Genomic DNA, 20,070 nt, shown 5'->3' with positions numbered 1-20,070 from the left:
ATATGAATACTTTTCAGAAAAAAAAGAAAAAGGAAAGTAAAACCCCGACCATTTATACAACAATATGGATGAATTTTATAGCCACAATGTTGAGTGAAATGAAGTGGAAGAATCCAGGCACAAGGAACACATAAGAATAAATAATAAATATTTACTTTATATAGAGCTCAAAAACAAGCAAAACTAATTATCTGTGATATTAATTGTGAGAATGGTGTTCACTGTCAGGAAAGGGAGAAGGAATAGTGACTGAGAAGGGCACAAAGCTATGAGGAGGACTTCTGCAGTCTTCATAATGTTTTATATTTTGACTTGGGTAGCAGTTACACAGGTGTGATCACTTTGTGAAAATTAACTAATTTGTATATTTGAATTGTGCTCTTTTTTGTGTGCTAATACTTCAACTAGAATGTAAGATAAAAAGCAGTTTATGGATGTCCTAACAGAGATCCTCTCAATATCATTTAATTCATCCTGAGGCAACTGAACAGACGCAGTTCTTCTTGCTTCTCAATCTGTACTGCCATCATCTTCTAATACATTTTGGTTGTATTATACCTGTGTTACTTAATATTTTTTCTCACTGCCATTTCTGTATTACTGCATTTCTCTTTTCCTTAGAGTGAAGAATGTAAGTCTGATAGCATCCAAGAGTCATTTTGCGTTGAAGTTTTTTCTGAATAATTTTATCCTTATTAACTGAAAACAATTTCCTTCTATTTTTCAAAAACTATCTCTCCTCTACCACCTATTTCTATTCTGTTTATTTGAAACTGGGACCTCCCCGATTTTTCTTCCATGTCTCTCAATTTTTCTCCCATATTTTCCAAACATTTTGTTATATATTCTGGGACATATCCTTGACTGGTAGGAAGTTATCAGATTATTAACTTATTCTTGTGTTTTGAACTATATTATATGCCTCTGAACATCACGTTAACCTCAGGTTAAATATACTTACTTGTAGGAATCCAAATAATTTTTTGAATGAATTTATCAATATGTTTGGAAACATCTTAATTTTCACTGAATTTTTAAATTTTCACTCAAATATGTTATTTAAACATAGTGAAAGAATGAAGGAAAAATAATGAAGACACTGCTTCTGGATGAGTTAGAAAAGGGTTTTAAACTCTCCCTCCTCAAATCTTGTATAATGCAGACATAAAGTAATTAAACTGGATTTTTAAAAAAATCAGTATGTCAATTTCTGACTATGACATTTAAAAGACATTCTATTTAAGGATGATGTTATTAATGTGTAACACACTTTAGACATGTCATTTTCCTATGAATGCCTTTAAATCAGCTTTCTTATACAGAATTTTTGCTTTATGTCTGGATTGAAATATCTTTTGATTGTGTTAAAATGAACATATTTGTGGGACAAAAGCCAAGAAAATGTGTCACTTGGGGAAAGAGAGGAAAATATTTTGTTTTCTTTTTTTCTTGGGATATTTTTGTTTACAGAGTGAGCATAGGTTGCTATCAAACTTCCAAATCTGAACAGTAGAGGTGACTTTGTCAGCATCACTTTGTTCCCAAAGTCAGTAGCTTTCCAAATCAGTGCAGTTGCCAGCTCACCTCTTTACTTACTGCTACATTTAGACACTTTAACAAAAGTCTATTGTTCACTTTAAGTGGTATCATTTCATTTTTATGTACTGTTTGTCTAAGGTGAATTTATTTATAAGTAAGAATTAATGTTTTAAAATGATTCTACTACTTAATTGCTTTAACAACAGTGAGAAATTATTTTCACAGTCACTAATTAAAAACTAAATGCAGCACCAGAATCCATCCAGTAAGTATTTGTTTTGCTTCAGCACTGAGAAACTATTAGAAATCCACTGGAAGTAATTTATTTTATAACCTATGACAAATGTCTATACTTAAATTTCTCACTTAAAAATTTAAAGCTAAGTAGCTTGAGAAAAGTACCTGTATGTTTACTTAATCCTTCAATAACAGAATTAAAACATAGGTATATCACTGACTTAGGGAGAGGCCATATAGAACAGAGGCTAAAAGCAGAAGCATAAGGGCCAGTTGCTTATGTGTATCCCACCAACTGACTAGTAGTATAAACTTGGCCTAGATAACTTCTAGTTAACCCAGTTTCATCATCTGTAAGATGGGGATAACGGTACTTAACTCACAGGATGGTTGTGATAATTGAGTTAATACAGGATCAGGCATATAGTAAATACTAAATAAAATTTAGCTAATTATTCACTCTTTATAGTGAGGAGATAATAGAGAATTGTCAGAAGATGCTAAATCAGTAGAGATATAAGTGTATTGTATAAAGTCATGTCATCTTCCAAAAGACCTATAAATAGAAATTCATAGGAGTAAGGGGTATATGAGGAAAATACAAACACCCCACTTTTCCTTAAATCCAACAAAAATAGGATCAAGAATATAATAAAGATACATGTATCAGTTAAATACAAAACCACTCCTTCTTCTCACCGTGCCTTCTGTTTTTCTCAAAGCTTTCCAACAATTCCCTTTATGACTTCAAACATTTCCTGTGTCCTATCTCCCAAAGACTAAACATATACATGCAATCACATGAAGTTGAGGAAACTGTAGACCCCAAAAAGAGAAATAAAGGGTACCAAATGTAACAAACTCCTATACTTTTTCATCCCTTTGTGATTTTGCACTGGGTTATGTAAAAATTCTTCAGGTTAAGCTTCCAGTTCCCTAAGCTGATGTTTAGACCTGTTCTTTTTACAATTCATCCCAAACTAATATTTTTAATTTTTTAATTGAAGTATAGTTGAGTGATAATATTATATTAGTTTCAGGTATACAAACATAGTGATTCAATATTTTTATAGATTATATACCATATAAAGTTGTTATAAAATATTGGCTATATTCCCTGTGTTGTACATTACACCCTTGTATCTTATTTATTTTACATCTAGTAGTTTCTGTGTCTTAATCCCCTTCCTCTATCTTGTTCCAGTCCAATCTTTCCTCCCACTGGTAATGACTAGTTTGTTCTCTGTACTGTGAGTCTATTTCTGTTTTGTTATATTCATTCTTTTGTTTTGTTTTTTGGATTCCACATATAAGTAAAAACACAGAATTTTGCCTTTCTGTGTTTGACTTATTTCACTAAACATAATACCTTCCAGGTCCATCCCCGTTGTTGTAAATGGCAAAATTGCATTCTTTTTTATGTTTGAGTAATATTTCATTGTGTATATATATTACATATATATGTATATATATCTCACATTCTCTCTATGCATTCATCTGTTCATGAACACTTAGGTTGCTCCCATATCTTGTCTTGGCTATTGTAAATAATGCTATGAACACTGGGGTTCAGTGTTTTCAAATTTGTGTTTTTGTTTCCTTCAGATATATACCTAGGAGTGAATATTGCTGGATCATATGGTAATTTTATTTTTAATTTTTTAATATAAATGGTAAGAGTGGGCATCCTCGTCTTGTTCCTGATTTTAGAGGAAAAGCATTCAGCTGGAAAAAAAAAATCTAGGTTAAGCGTATTCCTCTCTTTCTCTCCCCTATCTTTTTTGCATAATTATGGGTATTATTTCCACTAGACTCTAAATTCTGTGAGTGCAGAATATAAACCTATTTCATTCTCTGTAGTAAACCCAGAATGTAGTATGGTACTTGGCACAGAATAGGCACTAAAAAGTGTTTGCTGAATACATGTTATGGAAAGAAGGAATCCTAGAGTTGGGCTGGACAAAAGAAGAAAAGATAAAATAAAAAGGTGATAAGAGGAAACAAAGACTTAAAATTATTTATCAAGAAAGATAAATCAAATAAAAAGTCATTTGCTGGACATACTACCCAAAGCAATCTACAGATTTAATGTGATCCCTATCAAATTACCCATGACGTTTTTCACAGAACTAGAACAAATAATCCTAAAATTCATATGGAACCACAGAAGACCCAGAATTGCCAAAGCAATCCTGAAGAAAAAGAACAAAGCAGGAGGCATAACCCTCCCAGACTTCAGACAATATTACAAAGCTAAGTAATCAAAACAGTGTGGCACTGGCACAAAAACAAGATATATGGATCAATGGAACAGGATAGAGAGCCCAGAAATAAACCCACACGATTATGGTCAGTTAATCTTCAACAAAAGAGGCAAGAATATACAATGGGAAAAAGACAGTCTCTTCAGCAAGTGGTGTTGGGAAAGTTGAACAGCCACATGTAAATCAATGAAGTTAGAACATGCCCTCACACCATACACAAAAATAAACTAAAAATAGCTCAAAGACTTAAACATAAGACATGACCCCATAAAACTCCTAAAAGAGCTCATAGGCAAAACATTCTCTGACATAAATCATACCAATGTTTTCTTAGGTCAGTCTCCCAAGGCAATAGAAATAAAAACAAAAATAAACAAATGGGACCTAATCAAACTTGCAAGCTTTTGCACAGCAAAGTAACCATAAACAAAAGAAAAAGACAACCTACAGAATGGGAGAAAATATTTGCAAATGATGTGAGCAATAAGGGCTTAATTTCTAAAATATAGAAACAGCTCATACAACTCAACAACAAAAAAACAAAAAATCCAACCAAAAAATGGGGAGAAGACCTAAATAGACATTTCTCCAAAGAAGACATACAGGTGGACAATAGGCACACGAAAAGATGTTTAACATCACTAATTATTAGAGAAATGCAAATCAAAATTACAATGAGGTACCACCTCACACGGGTCAGAATGGCCACCATTAAAAAGTCTACAAATAACAAATGCTGGAGAGGCTGTGGAGGAAAGGGAACCCTCCTACACTGTTGGTGGGAATGTAGGTTGGTCCAGCCACTGTGAAAAACAGTATGGAGGTTCCTCAGGAAACTAAAAATACAATTACCATATGATCCAACAATCCCACTCCTGGGCATATATCCAGACAAAACTATAATTAAAAAAGATACATGCACCCCTATGTTCATAGCAACACTATTCACAATAGCCAAGACATGGAAACAACCTAAATGTCCACTGACAGCTGAATGTATAAAGAAGATGTGGTATATATATACAATGGAATACTACTCAGCCATAAAAAGGAACAAAATAATGCCATTTGTAGCAACGTGGATGCAACTAGAGATTATCATACTAAGTGAAGTTAAGTCAGAAAGCGAAAGACAAATACCATATGATATCACTTATATGTGGAATCTAAAATATGACACAAATGAACCTATCTATCTATGAAACAGAATCATGGACATAGAGAACTGACTGGTGGTTGCCAAGGGGGAGGACTTTGGGGGAGGGATGGAGTAGAAGGCTGGGGTTAGCAGATGTAAGCATTTATACATAGAATGGATAAACAGCTAGGTTCTACTGTATAGCAGAGAGAACTATATACAATATCCTATGATAAGCCATAATGGAAAAGAATGTATTAAAAAAAAAGACCATGTAATTCAGTATGTATAACTGAATTACTTTGCTGTACAGCAGTAATTAACACAACATTGTAAATGAACAATTAAAAAAATCATCTGAAACTAGTGCTACAAAATGATTGCTAAAAAATGAAATTGAAGAATCCTCATAGATAACAATCTTTAATGTTGAGATTTTTTTCCTATGAATTGTTCCAAATGGGTAGGAGCTAAATTCCATTAGTCCAAGCAAGGATACATCCTTAGGAGTCAGTAAAAGATATCAGAATGTATAAATTAATGGTTTTGAGGAGCACTTAAGCATGGCAAACTATACTATCAGATGATTACAATATACATTAGCTATACTCACATTCAGAATGTGTTGATTTCAAAGAGTATAACACACATATGTTATCTGGTAATATTTGCCATTCTTTAAAATCTAGGGAAATAGATTTGTGAAGGATGAGAAGAGTGTCAGCTTTCAAAAAAATTAATATAAGACACATGCATTCTCCATAAACTATTTATGTTAAGAAGCAACTCAGTCTTAATTTTAATATTACTTAAGCTCAGCTGTGAAATTTTAAATTCCTAAATTTAGATTTCTAAACTCCTCTGGCAAAATTTGTCTTCTTTGGGGGTTATTAAATCAATTAACCTTGCAAAGGGAAGGTTAAAAGGACTTCGGTAGGCTACAATCTCACAGCATGAAAGAGAACAGGCAGAAGCCTGAGTGAACTGCTGGTAGGGTTCGAGGAAAGGCTTACACTAGCAGATGATCAGCTCTGTTCTTGCTAAAATTTGGCAAATAATTACACTGTGGTTTCTTCAGATGACAGCATCATAATTCATTTAGCTCTCCCCCTACCTTTTCACAAAAAGGCCAAAACCCCATAGGAAATGTGAGCACTGACATTTTCTACCCAGGATCAAAAACTGACTATTTTGCCAGAAATTGAAAACAATATAGCTAAAACAGTAAGTACATAGCAATGTGTTGAAAGAAATAGGCTGCTGGACTGGCCAGTGACATAATCCATCATTTCTATTTTAACTTCTGATAGATAGAAAGGTTAAAAAAAACAAAGATAAATATACGTTTGGACTGGCAGATTTCCATGCAAATATAATGAAAACCAAATAAATTTTAAAGAATCTCTTTGCATTAATTTACAGATTATGACCTAAAGATTTACACTAAACATTGTGCCTTTAAGGCAAGTTTGATTATACATTTCTATCTGATTTCCAGGCAGTTGAAAGCTAGCTTAAGGGCCATCTAGAAGGCATGATTTCTTTTCTTTCCACAAAATGCTAAAGCTTCTTTATCATTCTGTATTCAGTCATGAATTCAGCTGCACAAGCCAAATGTAAAGATTTTATGGGGTGATCTATCATGCGAAGTCGTGAACAAGAATACAAGCCTACTCATGCAGTCACTAAGAGTGATTTCCATTTTTATGAATGAAAAAGAATCTTGCATAAACATTGTTTATTTAAAGTTTTAAATAAAGAAAGATGCAAAACAAAATGGGAGCATTTTGTTTTATATGTCAGTATCTTACAAGAGGGCAAAGTAAGGAATCTGGCTCACATGATTCCCAAGACAGCAGTATCTCCTTTGCATTAAGTACGTAAATGAGATTTATGGCCACTGACCTAATCTTAGATGCCAAAATGTACAGTAGGAACAGCCTTCTGAAAAGCTTAATTTAAAATTATGATGTTAACAAAAGCACTTTAGGAAGCAGACAACACACCCAGCATACATGCACACGTTAATCTAAGATACATGACTACAGAAAGAAGCCATGGTTATTTGCATAAAGCTTTAGAATACATTTCAGAGATAATTCAAACACACAGGTTTTACTTTTTTTCCCTATCACCTTGATGTTTATGAATTTCCAAATAAATACATTATCACTAGACAGTTGATTTTCATCACTAAAGATCACTTAATACCAGATATTCATAGATTCTGGTTTGCGGAAGGCTTAGAATTAAAATAAATAAATAAACCTGTTAATTGTTTTTCTGAATTTTAAAAGCAGTTTCCTTACTCACTAAGTACTAACTAAATTAGCACCTTGTAGAGAAGAAAAGGCTTGAGCTGCTGCAATTATAACACTTTCTTCACTGAATGAGAGAAAGGTGGCTATGATGCCGTTAATCCACTGGTAACCACTTGGAGATTTGCCTGAGCTCATTGATTTTTGACCTGAAAAAGAAAAAAAAGAAAGAATAAGAAAGAAAGAAAAAAAAAACAGTAAATGAAACCTATAATGACAGATGTCAAATCAACACTTTCCTAATATAGTTCCATAAAACAGAACTCCTGGGAGGAAAATAACATCCTGCAGAATAAAATGTCAAGTTAAAGAAACACATTCCTTCCCTTATCACTGGGTTTTAACAAGTGAATTATGCATAGTTAGAGGAGGTAAACATATAGTAACAAATGTTTCTCAAATGATTTCAAAAGTTTTTAACTTTTAAATATAGTTGAAGCTCTGAAATGTATTAATACATTTCAGGTATACATAAATATATCATCCCTGAAAGAGATAAATTATGCTACCATGTAACTTGTGCATAAGGTTAAAAAGATTTTTAAAGAGTACCATTAAAAAATTGAAGTTAAAATGTAGGATTAAAAAGAACACTGGGTTTTATAAGTTATCTGTACATTCAATTCTAAATTCCTGTCTTAGTTTAGACTGTCCTAAAAGAGAGTCTAAAATAAGAACTTGGATGTAGGTAACTTATTTGGGAGGTAAATCACAAAAAGCTGACTGAGAAGGCATGGAGAGCAAGACAGGAGAGGAAAAGGCAACAATGCTACTGAGTGGGTTAATGATCTGAGCAACCAAGGATCAATTCTACTGGGAATTCTCTGAGGAGCTCTGTAGAGGGTGGCTCAGATTGCTCATCTGAAGGATATCAGGCTGGTGTACTTATTCACAATATCCTGTCCCCCATTAGTTGAACGCTGCTGCAAGTGCCAATATCTCCCTCACTCTTCCAGGCTTCCTTGGCACAAGGGCTGAGTAAGCTCCCTTGGTTTCAGAGGAAGCCCTGAGGCAGAAGAATGGAGAAATGCACATCCCAAGTTTTGGTAGAACATTGTTAGTGTGCCCAAAACTATTTGGCAGTGCTCTACAGCATGTGACAAGGGCACCAAAAACCTGTGCCTCAGATGCCAGGTCACCTACAAAAGTTATCACTGCATTACTGTGAATCAGCTCACAAGATGGAGATTAGTAAGACTCTTCATAAATCTAAAGTTTTTACATTCTAATATACATTATTATTCCTAATTTTAAAAATCTGAAAACAATCTAATTTATAAAAATGATTTATGTGTTTGTATAACCAATACAATTGCCTTTTTTTTTTTTTTTGGTGTGTGTGTGTGTGCTTTCAGAAGAAATTCATGTTTAAACTAGGCAAAAGGATAAATTTGAAGTTTAAAGAAAAAGAAGCCACTGATGCTAAAAGACAGAAAGAGAAAGTATCACCTAAATAGGTATTATGACAACTAATTTTCACATTGTTTCTATACTACAAAATTATTTAAATGGAAAATAATATAATTTGATCAGTTTTATTCTTTTTTATCTCAGTAAAGAACAATCTGGTTTGGATTAACTCCACATTTTTCAACTAGCTGCTTTAGCATCATGAACAAACACATTGTCTTAATTGTACTTTTTTTTTTTTTAAAGGCCATATATCATAGTACTTAAAATTGCTCAGGCCTTGGGGTCAGATGCCTATGTTTGAATTGTCTCTCTGCAACTAACCAGCTGTACAAAATGTGGACAATGATAATAGTTATATATTTAGTAATTAGTACTTTAGGATTAAATTATATGATACATATGAAGCCCTCAGAAAAGTGTCCATCTCATAATAACTGCTCCGTAACATTACAGGTTATTATTATTATGTATTGCTAATAATCTACAAAAGTTAGGAGGTAAAAAGTCATTAACAGTAAGTTTGTAATTATGTGTGCTTTCATATACAATTATACTACAAAGCAATAAAGGAGAAAAAAGACTGAGTAAAACATAAACTCACTATTTTGTAGAAGGGGAGTCAATGATTTCCAGATGAGAGGTGGAGTTTCATTTTGGTCTTCTTCCTCTTTGAGAGCAAGGATGTTATCCTCATTACAGTTCACCTCACATGAGCAGTTACCCATAAACAGCCTGTCTGAGGATGTCAAATGCTAAGAATAAAGATTAGTGAGCAGAATAAGAAATGATAAATGAAGAAGCTAAAAAAAAAAGATGAAATTGGATAGATAAATGCAACTTACATTTACTCAAGAAAAAAGGAAAAGCAAGACATTTATCCATTAATAGGAAAACGCAATATCTGAAAATGGGAAATAGTAGATATTGGTGACACAATGTGGTCAATGACCAATGTGGAATAATAGATTACAATCACACAAATGACTGGTGCATTACAATCATGCAAAGGAGCAAAAGCATTATAATACAATAGCACAGAGTTAGGTTGTGAGTTGCTCAAAGAAAAGGGAAAAACATCATGAAGCTATTAAAGGCAAAAGGGATAAAGTAAAAAAGCATCAATTAAAAACATTTAAAAAATTTTAAATTCCAGTAGGAAAAAAGGTTGATCATGCAGTGGCAGGCCAGCATTAGAAAGTCATATGTTAGCACAATTACTATATAAGTTCAATTAAATAAATAAAGATATAAACTAATACCATAGTCTAAAGTAGGACACAGTAATACAAATAAAGCACTGAGCATACCTTTAGGAAACTAAATTTATGTTCAATCTGGGATAAATTTGTTATTGCATATTGGCACAATGGATCTAAATTACTATAGGTATCTAATGGGCATCAAATAGGCTTCTTCAGGTTTCCTAATTTTGAATTTAAAAGTAGAACACAGAAGAATACTTTTTTGAGATTCTATAATTGCAGCTCGAAAAGAAACATCTTTTTTTTTTTAAAGATGAGAACTAAGGTTACGTTAAAGAACAACTTTCATCAACTAATCCCAACAAACTATGCATTGAATTTCTAGTTTGGTTTAAAATAGGGAGACATACATAAAATATATCTTGAAGGTAAATTTGTATTTCACAATAGAAAATAAAGTACATTTTCTCCCAGTTTTTAAAAGTTGTTTCCAAGTGGTTTTAAAAACTGAGTTTTCATATTAAAACACAGTGTTCTCATTATGTGGGTTTTCATAATATGAACCTGAGAAAAAATGCTGAATGTTTTTCTGTAAAACTAACCAATAAACTTTAGAAAAGTCAAATTATTCATGCTCATCTGGTCTGCTTTTTTCAATAATTTTAAAAGGAGTTTCAGTAATTCCGTGGGTTATCTGATTTCCTTCCTTCAGATACAGTCAGATGAGAGGGCATCTCAGTCCAGTATTCCTGCCAGCCAGCTTTAACATTTATCTACTCAAGGCTAATCTTATTCACCCATACTTTCACTCACTTCTTATCCTCACTGGATAATACTGAAGAAAATCCCAGATATCATAACATCTCATCTGTATGTATTTCAGTAAGTAAACATACAGAACTATTTTTTTCTTTATAAATATAACCACTATACAATTATCACACCTAAAAAAATAATTCTTTAATATCATCAATTATCTTGTCAATGTTCCCATCAAAATTTGATGAAATACAACAAAATGTAAGATATCTTAACAAATAGTACAATAAATGGACAAAGCAAAATCCATACCCAATCTGTGTATGTGTCTTAATTTTTAAAATACATTTGGTAATTAATTGAATCTTGTTTTCATATGAATTATTATCAAGTAAAATTCTTAAGTATCCATTATTATTTAATTTAAAGTCTCCATTAAGCACTACAGAAGGATTTTGACCTTAAGATTCAGTACTTGCCAATGAGTTATCTCCAATGTGCTCACTTTTTTTTCTGTGAATAATCACCCTAACTTTTATTTGTACATGCACACAAACTGACATGGGATAATGCTACTTCTATGCCCACCACACAAAAGTACATGATGTCTTTCTAGATATTTTGCTGCCTCACTCTCTATTATATACTGCCTCATGTTCCAACAACTACTGTATCTATAGTAGCAATGAATAGGTAAGGCCCTGGACTACTTTAAATCGATCACTCATCCTCTGACAGATTTAAAAAGTTGGCTAATTCACTTCAACTTAATAAATATTTATTGAGTGCCTAATAAATGCTAGGCTCCACGATGTTATACGTACTGTTATGTGAGCAGTCAATAGGCAAGAAATGATCTCCCCTCTCATCAAGTTTACAATCTAGTCTAGTAGGAAAACTGTAAAAATATGCCAAAGCAATGCCCATGTAACCTATTTCTAAAATTAGGAAATGCGATATTTTAAAAAATCCCTAACAACATTTGTTTCTCATCTGAAAAATGTGATTTTACTAAGAAAAAAAATGAGGAGAGGCAAAAAGCTCTGCATATAGGAAGCCGTTCAATTAATAGTAACGGGAGTAAACTAATTAACCTAGGTTTTTTCTGGATAAGGCATTCATTACTTTTCCTGTTTAATAACAGTTAGCTGTGTTTAAGATGGGTTAAACAACTTGTAATTAAACCTGAAGTAATCTATTAAGATAAGTTTGAAACATCAAGTCCACTTTTTCTTATTAGATAGCTTTCTTTTTTAGAGGTTTATGATTACTACTGATGATAAAGAGAAGCCAACTGGAAAGCAGAATTGTAAGCATATACACTAAGCTCAAAGAGGATATGTAAATTGCCAATCCTAAACTCATTAAAAATTGCTCTCTTTCTTTAGAAAAATATTTGTTCCAGGCTGAAAGCCCCATTATATGCAATGGAACTGAACCTTCACTTATAATTAAGGTTGGGTCAAAAGTCTAAACCAGAAATTCAAAATACACATAAATACTTGACCCGAATAAGGGAAAAAAGTCTCCAGTTAAGTGAAAGCTGTATGTTTGAAAGTTCTCAGGAGACTCAATTACTACCCCCCATTCTTTTAGGAAACATAATTCAGAAGAGGCTTAAAAGGAAGTTAAAAACATGCTAGATTCCTAAAGAATTTATATTCTCTCAGATGTTCACTTATTTAGGCAAATAAATGACCAAGTGATAGAAACTGAATTGACGAAAAGAATTAAATAGTATATGAAATAATACATTGTATAATATTTTCCTACATGTGGACCATGGTCTAAATTATAAATAAAGTAAGAAGGATATTACTGGAGTATATAATTCTGTTCTGAATTTTATTTGGTTACAAAAAAGGTGCGAAATTATTTATGTATTATGTCACAGTTAAAGAATGTGCAAAAATATAGGCAGATATCAGTTCCTATTTTATTTCAAACTGAACTTGAACTACCTTTGGACCTAATCCAGGGAAATTACTTTTAAAACAGCGAAGAATATTATTTTTGAAGTGACTTTAATCTTTTGTCTTTAGTAAATTATTAGAAAAAAGAGCTGTTTTTGAGAAGAAAATGTTTTTTATATGGTTGACTTGGATCAACCACCCATAAACTCACACACACATATAAGACAATCAACAGAGACTGTCAAATATGTAGCTGCAAAGTATCAAACTAGATAGCATTTGCTTAATAAGGATAGATTTCTTGATATAATGTGGCACCCAACATACTAATATTCATTGTGAAAATACTATCACTCAAATAACAATTTAAACATTTTCTATGATTAAACTAGCCATTTTCTAATTGATATTGTTAAATATTACTATGATTATTTAATATTAGCATTATTAAATATTAGCTGATTTCTAATATTTGAGACTGACCTACTTTTGGGGGGTACTGCATTAATCATTATTTCTTCTTGAGACATTTTTTTTTCTATTCTGTCCACAACTACTTTACTGCTTCCAAGGACTTACTTTGATTCCTCATCCCATTTTTAATATATTGAAAAGGACAAATATAACAATTAAAGCATCATACTGAAAAAAATATTCTTCTGTTTTCTCACAAAAATTCTGTATTTGCAACAGATTGAGAAGTTTCCCTCTACCTTTAACATGGAAGTAAAAACTATCTTTAGATTATAAACCATTAACATATTTTTAAAAGATTACTATGTAATTTTAGCACAAATAAGGAAAATTTAGAAGCAAAAAATATAGAATTTCTTCCTAACAAATTATTTTCCATGTTTCTTCTTGTCCTTTTTTACAGATGCATAAATTTTACGCATCTACATTCATATTATACACACAATTATACTTTTATCATTTAAAGATATATAATATGCAATTATCAATGTCATATACCCTGTAAAATAAATACTGTCAATGGATATATACTATTCCAATGAGTTAATGTGCTATAATTTAACTACTCTAGTACACAGAAAAAAGGCAAGTGAGTCCATACTTAAAATACTTAGAAGCATACTTGGTATACAGTAAGTTCTACTTAGTGCTGGCTTTCATTATTATCATTATTATTGTTATCATGCTATTATTATTGTAATTATCATTGTTCTTAGAGTACAGGAAAAAAATGAAACTTGAAAAGAATACAATGAGATATAAAATATTCAAATTAAATTAATATGTATATATTCTTGTGAAATCCAAGGGAATCAACTAAAAAGATACTAGAAATAATAAAACTTTTGTAAGCTAGTTCTACAAAAAGAATCTATTAAAAAAACAGAAGCTTTCTTTATGCGAACAATAACTCATTAAAAAACGTAGTGGAAGAAAATCATAATTATATCTAACATTTATTGAACATTTGTTAAGTGCCAGGCACTGTTGTAAATATTTTAAATTTGCTGTATTTACTAATCTAACCTTCAAAACCACATTATGAGGTATATGATACCATATTTCATCAAATCTAAGACATCATTGTTAAGACTTATATCATAATTTCAAAGATGTTAAAAAATGGAAAAAAATGTGCCCTAGAATCACTAAGATACAGTATTATCATTCCTATTTTATAGAAGAAACTGAAAGAAGAGGGGTTAGAAAATTTGCTCAAGGTTACTCAATATAAAAGTGGAAGCACTTGAACTTTTTCTTGTTATACATAAATAAAACCATTTTTCTAAATTTACCTTGTATCCAGAAACCTTACAAAACTTAATTCTAAGGATGTGTCTATAGATCTGCTCTACATTTTCTACTTATACAGTCATAATCTGCAAACAGTGATAACTTTATTTCTCCCTTTCCCTAACTTGTACATTTATTTATTTTTCTTACCTTCCCCACTGGCTGAATAGAAGTGGTGATTTTAGGCACCCTTATCCTGTCCTTAAACTCAAATGAAAAGATTTCATCATTTCACACTTAGGTATGATGTTTTCTCTATCTATTGCAGATGACCATATGTTTTTGTCTTTGTCATTCTTTTAATATGGTGAATTCATTGACTGATTTTCAGCTGTTAAATAAGCCTTGCATTCATGGAATAACCCAACTTGGTCATGGTGTATTATTCATTTTATATATCACAAGTTTAATTTGATAATATTTTGTGAAGGATTTTTAACCCTATGTTCATGAGTGAGATTGATTTACAATTTTCCTACCTCTTAATATCATTATCAGATTTTATTATTTCCAAGTATATTTAAAAAAAAATTAGACTCATGAGTCTAATGCAAACCAGTATTAAATATCAAAACTGGTTAATGTCCTACAGGGCAGTAATATTGTAACTTTTGGGGTTATCTTTTTCTATTTCACAGAAATAATTCACATCCCTACTGGACAAAAATCTATATATTAATTAGTAACTTCATAGATTGTAGGCTTTAATCAGTAAATAGTAAATTTATAAGTAATAAATTAAAGTTTATTTCCTAGAGAATAAATGCTCCTTGAGTGGGCTTTTCAGCAATACTCCAGAATAACATTGAAAGGACGTGTAGTCAGTCATCCTTCCCAAAACATTTTCAAAAGAAATGTCAATTATATGTAACAGAATGTAGGTACTAACCTCACAAAATGAGTCCCCTCTTCTGTTTTCTTGAAAGGTTTCTGTATGAAGGAATCATAATGATGTCTTCCTATTAAGATTTCTGGGACTGATTATTTGTGCCTTCATTCTTTTTATCTCTATCAGTGTTGCCACGGATTGATCGAGTTTAATCATTTCTGAGAACCACTTCTCTGTCTTATGTTCATATTCTATTTAATTGATTTCTTTTTAAACTTTATTATTTGTTTCTTTGGGTTAAATTTCTATTCTTTAACTTACGATTATTGCTTAACTCATTGATTTTTTTGCCATTCTCCTTATATTATATATATACATATTTGAGGCTATAAATTTCATTGGAAACACTGCTTTAATGTTATTTCACAATTTTGATACGTCAAATTTTTCATTAGCAATTTATTCAAAACATTACTAATTTCACTTGGGGTTTATTCTTTGTGCCATGAGTTATTTAGAAATCTGTTTAATTTCCACATATTTATAAATTTTCTAACTATCTTTTTTTATTGTGATTTAACGTAAGTAACATAAAATTTACCATCTTAACCATCTTTAAATGTGTTGTACAGTAGTGTTAAATATATGCACCTTGTTGTGTAACATATCTCTAGAACCTTTTCACCTTGCAAAACGGAAACTCTGTACGCACTGAACAATTCTGCTTTCCTCCCCTACCCCCAGTCCCTGACATCCAACATTCTACTTTTTGTTTCTATAAGTTTGTGTACTTTAGATAGCTCACATAAGTGGAATCATGCAGCATTTGTCTTTTTGTGACTAGCTTATTTCATGTAGTATCATGTCCTCAAGGCTCATCCATGCTATTCATATGACGGAATTTCCTTCTTTTTTAAAGGCTGAATAATATTCCATCATATGTATATACCAATTTTTGTTATCTGTTCATCTGTTGATGAACATTTAGGTTGTTCCCACATCTGAACTACTGTGAATAATGCTACAATGAATGCAGGAGTGCAAATTTCTTTTTAAGATCCTGATTTTAATTATTTTGGATAGATACTGAGATGTTGGATTGCTGGGCATATGGTAGGTCTATTTTTAATACTTTGAGGAAACTCAATACTTTCTTACATAGCTGCTGCACCATTTTACATGCCCAGCAAGAGTGCACAAAAGTTACAATTTCCTTGCATCGTCACCAACATTTGGTATTCTTTCTGTTTTTTTTGATAGTGGCTATCCTAATGGATGTGAATTGATATCTCATTGCAGTTTTTATTTGCATATCTTTGATAACTAGTGATGAGGAGCATTTTTTCATCTGTTTACCATTTGTAGATCTTCTTTGGAGAGATGTCTATTTAAGTCCTTTGCCATTATTTAAATTGGATTATTCTTATTGTTACTGTTGAGTTGTAGGTGTTTTTATATATTCTGAATACTGGTATGGTTTGCAAATATTTTCCCCCATACTGTAGCTTGTATTCTGTTGACTGATTCCATTGCTGTGCAAGTTTTTAAGTCTAATGTTGTCCTATTTGTTTCATATTCTTGCTTTTGTTGCCCATGCTTTTGGTATCATATCCAAGAAATCATTGCCAAATGCAATGTGATGAAGCTTTTCCCCCTATGTTTGCTCTAGGAATTTTATAGTTTCAGGTCTTATGTTTAGGCATTTAATCCATCTTGAGTTCATTTCTGCATATGGTATAAGGTAAGGGTCTAAATTCATTCTTTGGCATGTGGATATCTAGTTTTCCTAGCACCATTTGTTGAAATACCATGCTTTCCTCATTGAGTAGCCTTATCATTCGTGTTGAAGATCATTTAACCATTAATATGAGGGTTTATTACTGGGCTCCCTATTCTGTTCCATTGGTTTACATGTCTGTCTTTATGACATCACCATACTGTTTTAATTACTGTAGCTTCATAATATGTTTTGAAACCAGGAAGTGTAAAGCCTCCAGCATTGTTTTGCATTCTCAAGATTGCTTTGGCTATTGGAGTTCTTTGAGATTCCATAGGAATAGTACTTTCCACTTCTGAAAAATAAATGCCATTGGGATTTTGATAGGAATTGCACTGAATCTGTGGATTGCTCTGGGTAGTAAGGGTAATTTAACAATATTAGTTTTATAACCTATGAACATGAGATGTTTTCCCATTTATTTGTATCTTTAATTATTTTCAGCAATGCTTTGTAGTTCTCAGTGTATAAATCTTCCATCTACTTGTTAAGTTTATTCCTAAGTATTGGGTTGGCCAAAAAGTTCGTTTGGGCTTTTTCTGTAATATCTTAAGGAAAAACCTGAATGAACTTTTTGGCCAATCCAATATTTTATTCTTTTTGAGGCTACTGTAAACAGGACTGTTTTCTTAATTTCCTTTTCAGATTGTTTGTTGTTGGTGTTTAAAAGTGCAACTGAACTTGTGTGTTGATTTTGTATCTTGCAACTTTGCTGAATTTGTTCATTAGTTCTAATAATACTTTTGTGGAATCAAGGTTTTCTGCATATAAGATCATATTATCTGCCAACAGAGAAAGTTTTACTTCTTCCTTTCTGATTTGAATGCCTTTTATTTTTTCTTGACTAACTGCTCTGCTTAGGACTTCTAGTACCACATTGAACAGAAGAGGTGAGAGAGGGCATGCCTGTCTTTATCCTAATCTTAGAGGGAAAGCTTTCCGTTTTTTTTTTTTATCATTGAGTATGAAGACAGCTGTGGGCTTTCACCTATGGTCTTTATTATGTTGTGGTAATTTCCTTCTCTTCCTAGTTTGTTGAGTGCCTTCATCATGAAAAGGGTTGAATTTTGTCAAATGCTTTTTCTGCATCAGTTAAGATAATCATATGGTTTTTGTCCTTCTGTTAATGTGGTAATATAATATAGACTGATTTTCATGTGCTGAGCCACCATTGCATTCCATGAATAAATCTCACTTGGTCATGGTATATAATTCTTTTAATGTATTATTGAGTTCAGTTTGCTTGTAGTTTGTTGAGGATTTTTGCATCAACATTCATCAGGGATATTGACTTATAGTCTCCTTTTCTTACAATATCATTACCTGATTTTCTTTTCTTGCAGTATCTTTGCCAGGGTATTGCTGGCCTCATAAAATAAGCTTGGAAATATTCCCTCCTGTTCACTTTTTTGGAAGAGTTTGAGAAAAATTGGTGTTAATTCTTTAAATGTTTGGTATAATTCTTCAGTGACACCACTAGTCCTGTGCTTTTCTTTGTTGGGGAGTTTTTGATTACTGATCCAATAACCTTACTAGTTATAGGTGTGCTTAGATTTTAAATTTCTTCATGATTCAGTCCTGATAGGTCATTTATTTCTAGAAATTTATCTATTATTTGTAGGTTTTCCAATTTTTTGGCATATAATTGTTCATAGTAGTCTCATACTTATTATTTCTGTGATACCAGTTGCAATGTACTTCTACTATCTTTGATGTTTGTTATTTCAGTCTTCTATTCTTCTTAGTCTAGCTAAAGATTTGTCATTTTTGTTGATGTTTTCCAATAATGAACTCTTAGTTTTGCTGTGTTTTTCTATCATTCTTCTGTTCTTTACTGTGTTTATTTCTGCTTTAACCTTTATTATTTCCTTCCGTTAACTTTGGGTTTAGTGTGTTCTTCTTTTTCTAGTTCCTTGAGGTGTAAAGTTAGGTTGTTGATTTGAAATCTTTCTTTTTTTTTTTTCCCAATCATCTAAAAAATTTTCTTTAGGTAACATCAGTTTAAAACATTATATAAGTTTCATGTGTACAACATTATATTTCTACTTCTGTATACAATACCGTGTGCTCACCAGCAAGAATTTAGTTTCCATCCCTCACCATACAGTTGAGCTCCTTCACCCATTTCACCCTCTCCCCCAACTCTTTCCCCTCTGGTTGCCACTACTCTTCTCTGTATCTAGGTGTTTGTTTTTGTTTTGTTTAATTTGTTCATTTATTTTATTTTACCATTGAAAAAATATATTTCACATATGAGTGAAATCATATGGTATTTGTCTTTTTACATCTGACTTAATTCACTTAGCACGATACCCTCAAGGCCCACCCATGTTGTTGTAAGTGGCAATGTTAAAGCAGGCAGTTACCTAGATATGAGCATAGAAAGGGGGGCACAGGCCAAATGGCAGGAAACCATACAACCTGTAAACAATGGGGGTGCTTGGGCAGAAAAAGAAAAGCAGGAACCTCCAGACTGACAGGAAACCACATATTTTGGGATGATAGTGTCCTAAAGGCAAAGAAAGGTGGGAAAAGTTGGGAATCTCCAGTGTCTGAATATAAGCTTTTGCTCATTATGCTCTCATTACAATAAAATTAGCCTTGCAGATAAGAAGCTTCCATCAGGCATCGATATCATGACATCCCTCCTCCCCTTGGAAGATGGAGCTGGGATGAAAATCAGGGAGTATGACCCCCACACCCCTCCCCCCAATGAATATTCCACCCCTTCATTTCTATGGCCCACATAACTGGCTTGCCAAAGAAACTTGGGGCAGCTACTGACCTGAAACTGCCCGCTCTCCCCTTGAGAGTGTATTATCACTTAAATTAATCCTCGCTTTATCTTCTTGACCTCCCTGTCTTGTCTCTGAATACTTTCTGTGATGAGACAAGAACCTACACTCCGTTGTCA

At 32.3% G+C, this 20,070-nt stretch overlaps 1 protein-coding gene across 2 annotated transcripts in view; it reads right to left on the bottom strand.

The window, feature by feature from the left end:
* Positions 1 to 20,070, bottom strand: part of DPH6 (diphthamine biosynthesis 6) — a 297,783-nt gene that overhangs the window by 84,204 nt on the left and 193,509 nt on the right. For both annotated transcript variants that reach the window (XM_089907393.1, XM_089907392.1), the window contains exons 9-10: positions 9,511 to 9,661; positions 7,514 to 7,645 (exon numbers count right to left, since the gene is read on the bottom strand). In XM_089907393.1, the coding sequence (XP_089763519.1) occupies positions 7,514 to 7,645; positions 9,511 to 9,661 (283 nt within the window). The remainder of the gene's footprint in view (positions 1 to 7,513; positions 7,646 to 9,510; positions 9,662 to 20,070) is intronic.

Source organism: Delphinapterus leucas, chromosome 2 (genome assembly GCF_059928025.1).
Source record: "Delphinapterus leucas isolate spDelLeu-1000000601 "Yukka" chromosome 2, BTC_Dleu_Yukka2, whole genome shotgun sequence".
NCBI classification, from domain to species: Eukaryota; Metazoa; Chordata; class Mammalia; order Artiodactyla; family Monodontidae; genus Delphinapterus; species Delphinapterus leucas.
This window is presented reverse-complemented; position numbering and strand designations above follow the sequence as displayed.